Consider the following 11,467-nt stretch of genomic DNA (forward strand, 5'->3'; position numbering starts at 1 on the left):
CATATGTATCACAATTGTCTGTTTGGATTACAAAAGTAAAATTTTAAAGCAAGTGAGTATATTTTAAAATATTTAAATTTTGATATTAACATAGAAAGAAAAATAATTTCATGTTTGTATATTAGTATAGAAACTATATATTATTTATCTTATTTTAGATTGAATTAAAATATAGGAACCATCTAGAAATATTTCAGCTAGAGGATATTAATGCTCAAATTAAAAGAAAAACAAATTGATGTTAATATGTAGAATAAAGAGTAAAGCAATCCCAAAGACACATTACCCTTAAGAAGCTTTTAAGGCTGTACAAACACCAGTGTTGTTCCCTACCACACACCCATTTTCCATTGGCAGATTCTTATCCCTACAGTTGGGAATTTGGGCACATTAAATGTGGGTATGGAAGGGGCGTCTGGGTGGCTCAGTGGGTAAAGCCGCTGCCTTCGGCTCAGGTCATGATCTCAGGGTCCTGGAATCAAGCCCTGCATCGGGCTCTCTGCTCAGCGGAGAGCCTGCTTCCTCCTCTCTCTTTCTGCCTACTTGTGATCTCTCTCTCTGTCAAATAAATAAATAAAATCTTAAAAAAAAAAATGTGGGCATGGAAGTTGAACCTTCAACTCAGGTAAAACTTTCACATATTCTCTTGACCTTTAAATAATCTTCTCTACAAATCAATGTTTCCATATTGATTCCACCACCTGGAAGACATCATGAGTGGCCTACCTTGTAGTAGACCCCACTCCCCTTTTTCCTTCCTTGCTAATAATTGCTAATAATTTTTATTATAGCAGTCGGTGCCAAGCCCTGGGAACAAAGTCCCAATGTTCTAAATCCACCATGGTAGACCCCTTTACTCTTTGTCTGTGATTGTTAAAGATGTGAGCACATGACCCCAAGTCATGGTCAATGAGACATATTGGGACATCTGATGGGGGTTTCTAGGAAAGATTTTTATTCTCTAACAAAAGAAAAAGAGCTATGAGAAGATATCATCCTTTTACTTATTCCTTTAAAAAGGATTGTGTCAGCCATCATGAAATGACAAGGCTATGCAGATCTTAAAGACAGATTGAGGTGTTAAGGGTTCAAATTTGCAACCAGTAATAAGTTCTAGATATTGAGTGCACAGAATAAGAAAATATAGACAACAATATTGTATTATAATCATCAAATTTGCTAACAGACTAGATCTTAATTGTTCCAACCTCAAAAAGATATAATTATGAGACAGGGTGAAGTGCAAACTATCACTAGAATGGCACCCAATTATAGTATATAAATGTATCAAATCAGCATGTGGTACACATTAAATTTACACAATATTATATGTCAAATATATTTCAACTAAAAATAATAAAATAAAATAAAATAAATGGATAAATAAAAGAATAAGGCTAGGAAGAGACAAAGGGTCAAGAGGAAGGGAACCTGGAGTGAGAGATACCAAAGGGCAAAAGGGGGATGAGCTTGATGGGCAAAAGGAGAAGAGACTTGGGAAGACTACAGGCAAAGAGTAGGAGCGGCTAGGGACAACAGGGGTGTGTAGGGGTTGGGGGGCTGGAATCCTGAAGGTGTTAGAACCTGTTAGTCCTGATCTCCTCTGGTTCGCTTAGGCCAGACAATTCACCCATTTTTAAATAGTTGAAAAAAGTAGTTTGTTTTCTGGAGTCCATTGTCTCTCATGGTTCGTCTGATCTGAGGGTTTTAGAGGGGAAGGGGCAATGGGGTGTTAGGTGAGCCTGGTGGTGGGTATTAAGAAGGGCACGTATTACATGGAGCCCTGGGTGTTATAGCAAACCATGGATCATGGAACACTACATCAAAAACTAATGATGTACTATATGGTGACTAACATAACATAATAAAATTTTTTTTAAAAAATAAGAGAAAAAAATATAAGCTCCATAAGGCCAAAAAAAAAAAAAAAAAAGGAAGAAGTAAGTTTTGGTAAGTCTGTAAACTTGGTCCATTCAGCCAAATGGTTGTGGAGTGCTCTGTGCTAACTCTCTTCTCTTCTTGCATCTAGTGGAGGGCTCCTCTGTGCCCAGGCCAATTAAAAGATTTGATAAATTTGGTGAATTGGTCATTCAGAGAAAACGAATAATGCTAAAGTGTTTAAGTATTGACCAAACAAGAAGACTTTTGAAAATATAAAAAGAGAAAAGAATACACTGGAATATTTCCATGTGAAATGCTGACATTTTTATTATATTCATAAGAATATATTTCAGAAGATTAATAGTGAGGTTCAGACAATTTCAATTGTTTATTGGCTTTTTAAATGTTTATTCATGTGTACTGCCTATTCATATACTTTGTCCATTTTTCTCTTGGTTTGTGAGTCTTTTTTTTATTTGTATGTGTTTATGTATTGTGGATATCAATCCTTTGCTCCTAATATATATTGCAAATATTTTATCCCATTTTACCTCTTGGCATTTAAGCCTTTAATCCATTTCAAGTTTATTTTGGTGTCTGGTACAAGACTGGAATCTAATGGGGTTTTTCTGTCTAAAAGTTAGACAATTTTCACAACACGGTTTGTTAAGTAATCCATCTGGTCCCCATTAATCTACAATGCTTTCTTCCAAAGTCTCATATGTGGCAGAGGCCATTTTAGGACCATCTATTGTGTTTTAGTCAATAGCTCTGTAAACTCTTGCACACAGGTTCCGTGATTACTGTGTTATTATGTACTTTTTTGTTCATACTTTTCAAAATTTCTCAGCTGTTCTCCTATTTGGACTATTATGATAGCTGTAATTATGATCATTTTGTCAAATTCAATTGTAAATGTTAGCATGTAGGAAGTGTGTTGTGGGAGAAGGAAGGCAAGTGATATGGATTTTTCTACTGCATTAATCCTTGGTGCAAATGTGGACCACGCTAGCCTTTCCAGTCAGAGAAACTTTCCTTGTGGACTTTGAAGTCCTTCCCACCCCATGGGTCTCCAAGCAAAACAAAGCCAGCCAACACCATGGACTGGGCAGCCATGGTCTCTTGTTTGTCAGACTCATTACCAATAACAGTATGAGAAAGCCTAGACTCTTGGAGCTCATGCTTGTGTTCTCTGCAGCTTGTTTTGCAGAATCTTCTTGTGTGTGTGATCCTCTTCTACACCATGTACTACGCAGTTCTGGGCACGTGTGGCATGATGCTCAAGTAAGTTGCCTTCCAACAGAATTAAAAAGCTAAGAGTGAATCTGAAAGGAGATTATATTTGACACCCAATGTGCCTTTATGGAATAGACGGTACAATATTTTAAAAATGGTATGTTTTCACATCTTTTTAAAGGAAAGATAGCAAATGTGTCATCTTCAAAATGATGAAAGCCACAACCATGAAATGATGTGGTTGGATAGGACCAGACAGGACTGCTCCTCTTCTTCGGAAGATAGTGATGGAAAGAAAGTGAAGCTCTTACTCCCTGAGCTGGTATTGAAACAGAGCAGATTTGAATGAGAAGGGGATTTAGAGATAATCTACATCCAATTTAAATATTTTCTGATATGTACTGGAAATACCTCTTGGACCCAAATCAGGAGACCTATCTTCTAGCCCAGGTTCTTACTTTCTGGAAAGATTTTAACTAAACCATAGAGCTTCTCTTAATTGTCTTCATTTGTCAAATGGAAGTAATTGATCAAAAGAGAGTTACTATAAAGACAAAGTAAAATGTGTATTTTCAGTATTGTTTCTATGTAAATGTGAAGCATTTTTTTCAGAGCGTTTTTTTTTTGTTTTTTTTTGTTTTTTTGTCTTGCTATGGTTGCATTTTGCCTCTACAAATTTAGGTCGCCAATAAATTGATTGTCTTGAAATACATTATGTAGATTTACAAATAATTTCTCAGAAGTTGAGTGTTTATATAGTTTAATTTTATGGTGCAAGAAAGGAGTTAGGACCCTTTGATTTCAATATGCAGATTAGTAACCAAAAATAATTATACCAAGTTTTGCAATGGGAATAATGTTTTTCAGCATGCTTGCAGGCAAACCCACTGAGAAAGCATCTGTGCTCACATACAGCCTCAGCTCTTCCTGGGACTGGAGACAGTGAAGCCATGCCTGGAGCAGGGAAGAGCTAAGACTCTTCAGGGCTCTCTGAGCCTGATTTCAGGGATTTGTAGTTAACGTGAGTCAGAGGAGAGGAATTTTAAGTTCTTGGGCCTTAAAGCTCCAGGAGGCAGCTAACTGATTGACCAGCTGCACACAACTAAAAACAGGCACCATAGAGGGTGTATATTTATAGACTCAGATTTTACAACCGAAAGAGATCTCAGAGATTAACCTTTTCAATTTACAGAGAAGACATGAAAGTTCAGCTTCTAATGGAACTGACTTGCCCGAATTCCCAGTTTCACAACACCATCAGGTTTAGAACCTGGGTCTGGATGATTTCCCGGGCTGATGCTCTTGCCACAGGATTGGGTTACGTCCTCTTCCTGTGTTTGATGGAAAGGACTTTCAAAATGATAGCTAAGGGCTAACTACCCCCCCCCCAGGGAACTTCACTAGACAAATAAGACAACAGAGTTAAAAAGATTATTTGGCTGCCAGCTTCTACATGTGCCACAATGTGGCTAAAGCTAATGACTTATCATGTGAAGAGCAATATTCAAAGCCTTAATGTGGGAAGTTATGAACTGCCTCCCCCAGAGTAAACTATTCTCATTTGTAACATCTTCAGGGTATATGAGCTGGATGTCCTGGCACCATTTGATTTCAAAACAAACACCTCATGGCACAACACAAATTATAAAGGTAATTGGTTTTAATTTCCAATCTTTGTCAATTAGCGAGTTAAATGCCTCAAAAAAACAAAATATTTTTTGTTTTGTAAAAATTTACAACATATTAAGCCTTTTTCTCAGCCATCTGTATCTTATATCTGACTTCAAAAATTAATGTGGAAAAATGCCATCCCAAATTTTAAAGTGGCTATTCCTGAAAGATGGGATAGAATGGAATAGTGGAATAAATGAATAGAATTATTATAGGAATTTCTGTTTGGTGATCTTGTATGTATATTTTTTATACATTAAATATTTTTCAAAGAAGACCGATTTAATATATTGATATAGAAAAATTCTCATGAGATATGGCATGGAAAATGAAGATGACGATAGTGTTTGTGTAGTGTAATTATTCATTTTTGTAGAACGGAGTAAAATACATGGTGTCAGTGGTAAGAAATCTGGAGAATTATGCAACAAACTGTTATCTCCCAGCTGGGATGACAGAGGACTTTCATTTTCTGCTTTGTACATTTCTGCTTAGTTTGATTTTTCTTTCCAAAGTAGGGGGGAAATGTTCCAAAGGAAAAGTAATATGTGAGAGTATACTAAGAAAAAATTTATCTCTTTAAAATTCATAATATTGGTTAAAAATAATTATTAATTAATACCTACTGTATTCATAAGTCTTATATGTTAATAATAACAGCTACTTGTATTGAATATATGTCAAACATACTTGTTTGGGGGGATTCATGGGGAGTTCATCCCATCTTTAAAAAAATGAGATTTTAATGTTATTTCCATTATAAAATAATACACATAAATTAATGAAAGCTTATAAAATACCCACAAGTAGAGAGTAGAAAAAGAAGAAATTCAATCACAAACTTACTTTCTAAATAAATTATTCTTAACAGTCTATCAAATTTCTTCCTACTCTTTTTTTTAATAAATTGTGGATTTTATAAACATTACAATTCTTTAGAAAACCACTGGACGTTTTTTTGGAACAAATATGCAAATGTGCAAAAATTGCCTCAAGCCAGAGAAACCAGATTTTTGAATATGACTTGCACAGGAATCTTGGTCAGTTAAAATTACTGAATTCAAATTAAAAAGCTTTAGAACAACCTTCTCAAATGGGTAACCTTGTTTGGTACTATTATCAATTGAATTTTAGATAGACAAGGAATATGTTAGGAAAAAGAGACTTTCATTCTAATGAGACACAGGAGGTCTAACAGTCCATCTTAAGTTTCTCTTTATGTGCTTTCCTATTGAAGATAGAATTAACTTATTTTCTATCAAAACTGTCCACAGTTGATAAGGGAATAGTCACAGTAAAGAGTTAAGTAAGAGCTATATGTGTGTTTTTTGGGAGGGGATTGAAAACTCAACTGTTACTATTTAATTCTTGCCTTTGGGTCAGTCCATGAAAGATAGGAATGACATAGCTTATTGGAAAGCCTGTGTTTTTACATAGTGGAGATTAGTGAAGATCCCAGGATGTCTGGCACAGTTTATATTCTTCTCTCCTCTCACAAAACACTAACATTTGTACAAAGATATCAATAAAGCCTTAGCCCATTAGATCTTTAATTTTGGGCTTGGGGAGATAACTGCCATAACTCTTCAAAGTTGTTACTTTGAGAATTTAGACTTTAATCTCAGAGATAAAGTGTAAGAGTAATCTCAGAGCCTTGGGCATGTAGTTAGGGTCAAGTTTCTTGTCTGTTTCAATGATTTTCATCACCCAGGAGAATAGGTTTAGCAAGGACACTGGAAAGTTTAAGTCTAGTTAAGACATTTTGATTACTAATATCTTTCCTTTGCATGGCAGAAAATAGGCTACAAATTGCTTTCATTTCAAATTAAAATCCTCCCAACAATTTCTTGAGGTAGATAAGAAAGCACTTCACTTCCCAATTATAGAGAAAAAAACAAGACTGACCCAGAGGTTAAAATTGTACTCAAGGTTTTATAACTCCTAAGCTCAAAGGCAAGACTATAACACTGGTATCCTGACTTTAAATTTTGTATTATGTCTTTTAAATCATGCTTTCTTTCATATTATAAACAAAGCATAAGCCTTTTTCATCAATATATGCAAATACAGCTTGTTCAAGACTAAAATCAATGTCTTCAAGCAGCTGTGAGTTAACCTATAAAATCTGTCAATCCTGATAAAACAGGCATCTCCATTTCCCTATAATAATCTGGAGGCTCTGTGAGCCACTGATAGAGGTAGAAGTAGAAACGTGTTGGGAAGAGGTGGTGTCAGTATGAAACAGCAATGGAGTTCCTTCCACAGCTTCAATTTTAGGGAACAGGACATGCTGAACCGAACTTTCTTCCCATATGATAAAAAAGAAGTTGGTATGAATTCTCCCTCCAACTTTTTGAAACCTGGTAAGTAAAATTAAATCAAATTGAGGAGCAGTAACTGTAAGGCTTTTCAAAAGGATGGCACTTGGGACTTGCTCACTTGTTAGTGCCTAGCTCAGCACAAAACAATCACTGGTTTGCTGGTTAATAAAATTATTTATGCACAAAAGGATAGAATAGTATTATTTTACCTCTTGCTTTGAAAAATGGAGAGTTTGCATGTCTAGCTTCGTTGATCCTTAAATTATAAGAACATACTAATCATTTGCTGCATTATTATTAAAAAAAGAAAGGTAATTTTTTCAGAAAGGCAAGTCATTGCAAAGGGACCTTGATAGTATGCCACATACATATCTTGCACATGTTTGATGGGTCTCTCCTTTGAAACCACAATAGTCTTAAAGATCCATATCAAAGCCAAGACGTTAAACATTGACCCTTCACATGTTCAAGGCTCTTAGAGATTTGTGGTCCTTACCTGTAAGTTACTAGCTCTTGATACATGTTGTGGAGACCACTCTGAGACAACTGAGTGGATTTAGAAGAGTGTCTCCATCCACACAACTCATTTTTGAGGCTTCCTTTCATCCAGGGTTATTCATTATGTGTCCCAGATGACTATCTGAACATGCCGTTTTGTTATAAAGACACAAAGGAACTCGTTTCCAAGAAAGGCAATAATTGGGACCAAAGAAATGTTAAAAGTCATTGAATTCTTACATTTCTTTTTTCATTTCTGAAAATTCAGAACTGAATTTTTCATTAGTTTTTAATATAGCTTAAATAGAGAGTTGCAAATCCAATTACAGACCAGCATGTATTGGTTACATAGTAACTTTTCTTTATTGTATTTTACCTTTAAATTGATAAGTACAAAAACAATGAATCTTGGAACACTGAAAAAATAAAATTTTTTAAAAATGGTAAATACAGAGAATGTGAAACAAATTATATACTGTAATTTTTCTGTGAGTCAAAGGATTATTAAGGGACAGACTATGTTAAAAAGTTCTTATCCGAATTTGGGGGTTGTTAAGAGATGGGATATTTTGGAAATTCTTACCAAAATTTCTTTGCACAATCTTACTAATTGTGTTTCAGAACTGTTAGTTTCTCTAAGTCCCAAATAATTATATTCCTTATTCTATTTGCAGTTCTTCTAGTCTCAACACAAGTCACCTACTTTGTTTGCGGATTGCTCTTCGTTCTAGTTGTAGAAGAATGGGTCTGGGATTATGCTGTTTCAGTTACTATTCTCCATGTTGTCATCACTTCCGCTGGTAAGCAAAATAAAATAAACAAAGAAAATATGTTAAATCTGATTTTGTACCTAAACTGCTTCACAAGAGTAAAACTTGTTAGCATAGTGTCCTCTGATGGCTTAATCATCAAAACTGATGCTAGTTCTTCCCTCCCTCCCCACCCTTCTCCCCAGCTAAGTTCTATACTTCCTGGGAGAGGTTTTGATTGGCTGCATCTTCCGATTCAAAACTGTACTGAATGTAGATGTTTCCTATTCTTCTCTCATGTTCGACTTGTCATCAGCTTGTACACAGTTTGCCTCCGTTCGGAATACTTTTCTTCCAGAACCTTCCTTGAGGCAGAAATTGACCAAAGACTGGGAACTGGACCCCCAAGGAAACCCATACTGGCAGGCTTGCGAACTTTCCAACAATAGTTATTTTACCCAAGAATACTATGTTCTTAAACAAGGGGTTTTATTTCTTCCTGCGATCTTTGGAGTCAAAGGAAAATGGATTCAAATTCCAATCCTACCTTTTTATGAAGTGTGTAGTCTTAAGGGAAGTCACAGCATCATTCACATTAGTTGCCTCCTCTATGGAGCAGGGAGACCTAGGGACATTTCCATGAGAATGAGAAATTGTCTGACATAGTGTCTAAGCAGATCATAATTACTCAGTAAATGACAGTTTAATCCATTCTTTCATTCATCTATTCAAAACTTACTCTTCTGTCATAACTTTTCTCCCTTCCTATCTTCCATTATTTAAAAAAAAAGGTACTAGTCAAATGATGGGTGGGAATCAACCACAAGCTAAAATTAAATGTTACTTTTATTTATTAGCAACTTAAATTACTCTTTTTTTTTTTTCAGTACTGTGGTCTACTTATGACTTAATCAGTCTTCAATTTAAGAATACACAATTTCCCAATGAATTATTACATCCTAGCATCACTATTATTAGAGAATTCTCGTACATCAATCTCCTTGTCCCCAGACACACACTCCCCTTTAGTAACTTTCAGAACTACTAAACCCCATATCTCAGTTTCTCTATTTTACTTTGGGACTAAGTTTACATGAAAGACGGCCATGGGATATTTGCAAAAGGGCTCTGAGGCATAGGGTGGCTGAATCTTCAAGGTTGAGACAAGGTATAGGTTCCAGACCCAGAAAAGTTACAAGGTAATTGTCTAACACATGGCACATAGAAAATACTTAATAAATACAGCTAAATAGAGTTCAGAGTGAAGTGGCTCAGAACTCCAGAGAAAGTCAGGTGTTGAGAATTCGGGATGATCTTAGGATTATCTGTTATATAACACTCAAATCAATTCTGTGAGTTGACCCAAGAACCTGACAATTCATAACATCCTAACATCTCCTAGAGGAGGAGTTTCAGGTATCTTATTTAATAAATGACTTTGTAAACTATGATCTAAGTATAGCTTTGGGGTTAGCTGATTTCATGAATGTGAAAAAAATTTCTCTTTGTCATGTGGATATGATCTGACAAAACAAATATTTCTTCATGTGTAAAAAATAATGCATTTTAAAAAATGAACAACACCTTCTTTTTTTTTTTCTTTTCCAGTTATGTTGGAATTCCCCTTGACATCACATTGGTGGGCTTCTTTAGGTATAGACACGTGATATCCAAATATATTATACACGTATGTGTATATATTATGCTCAGCATAAAATTTATACGTAAAGTGGGAGCATCAAAATATTTTTATGTGAGTCAGGTAATTGGACTAGAAGACTGCTCAAATAAATAAAAATAAAATAAATTAAATAAAATATATTTTAATTCTACAATTATAGGGAATAAAACACAATATATGTTTGTGGCATATTCTTTTGGTTCTCTTTCAACATGAATAATGTTACTATTTTATGGTAGCACTATTTAATTTCATTTACTTTTTTCTCCCCACAAGTGGAACAACTGAATTCATCAATTATACATCTAGTAACAAAACTAACCAAGTTGAAGTGGACTTTTCTAAAGCTTTTTCTTTAGCTTAAGCTAGGTATTGACCACGGATATTTTTACATTTCCCCTTTTCAGTAAATTTTGCAATAGTTTTTATTTAAGTATTGTCAAGCTTAATGATGAGAAATGGAAAGGCAACATTTCACCACATTGTTTTCCTGAAAGTTATCTGTTTAATATGTCAGTATTATTTATATTACTCATTAGCTCCCTTCACTACAGGTTAATGTTCTACTTCCCTTACATATACATAAGTCTTAGTGTGTACTCTTCTCTAATATTGTTTGGTTCATACAGGAAACACATGTAGAATGTACTGATATTTTATTTTGCATGATGCTTTCCAAAATGCACATTTTTAATGAATCAGAAAGAAGATACCTGAAAGACAGGTTACCAGTATAAGTAGAAATGAAAACAACTTATCCCTTGGATTTTCCTCACAATACCCAAAATTTACTAAGCCCTAGGCAATTCAGTCACCTAGCACATGCCACCTTGATGACAAGGAGAGTTGGTGTTGGCATACTGGAGTGGCCACTACAATTTGCTAAAATAGTTTGGTCACTATTTCGGCTTTAAGATCTAGGGTTAGATTGTACAAAAAAGGGGTTGCCAAATAATGTTTGAGGTAAACTTTGATTTTCTTTGAGTCAAAAAATTTAGATACAAAATAATAGTGACTAGACATATTGGAAATTTTATCTCCTGGTTTCACACTGGATGTACACGTTTGCGTGAGGAAATTGTGCAGTCTTGCCAAGCCTCTGATCCACTAGGGGCTCTTACCCCAGGGACCTTTACCTTTCATGGGAGTTATACTGTTACCACACAAGGAATAACAGATTTATGAAAGCCCTGTTAGGCTGGATGAATATTTTAAAAAAAGAAGAAGCATTGGGCCAATGAAGTCAGAGCTAAAGGTGTTCTCATACAACCAAACAGCCCAGGTAGGTAGACTTCTGTATTCAAAATCTTTTCTACACTAAAAAATATTTTCCAAATTAGAGGAGAGCATATCTTCCTTTTATAATTAGAGAGAAAATACTTTATGAAATATTTTTAAATACAACAACACAAACAAATGGCAGGTCTGAA

General features: G+C 35.0%; 1 protein-coding gene across 1 annotated transcript in view; it reads left to right on the top strand.

Annotated features, from left to right (window-relative positions):
• The window catches only part of TMEM244 (transmembrane protein 244), a 31,698-nt gene extending 21,583 nt beyond the window's left edge, over window positions 1–10,115 (top strand). Inside the window, 4 exon segments of the mRNA XM_045066219.1 lie at window positions 3,080–3,136; window positions 4,665–4,767; window positions 8,282–8,407; window positions 9,965–10,115. Coding sequence (XP_044922154.1) covers window positions 3,080–3,136; window positions 4,665–4,767; window positions 8,282–8,407; window positions 9,965–10,023 — 345 coding nt within the window. The 3' untranslated portion in view covers window positions 10,024–10,115.
• The last annotated feature ends 1,352 nt before the right edge of the window (window positions 10,116–11,467 follow it).

The sequence above is a fragment of the Mustela putorius genome, unplaced genomic scaffold (assembly GCF_011764305.1).
Source record: "Mustela putorius furo isolate JIRA1106 unplaced genomic scaffold, ASM1176430v1.1 tig00003863_pilon_pilon_pilon, whole genome shotgun sequence".
Taxonomy (NCBI): Eukaryota; Metazoa; Chordata; class Mammalia; order Carnivora; family Mustelidae; genus Mustela; species Mustela putorius.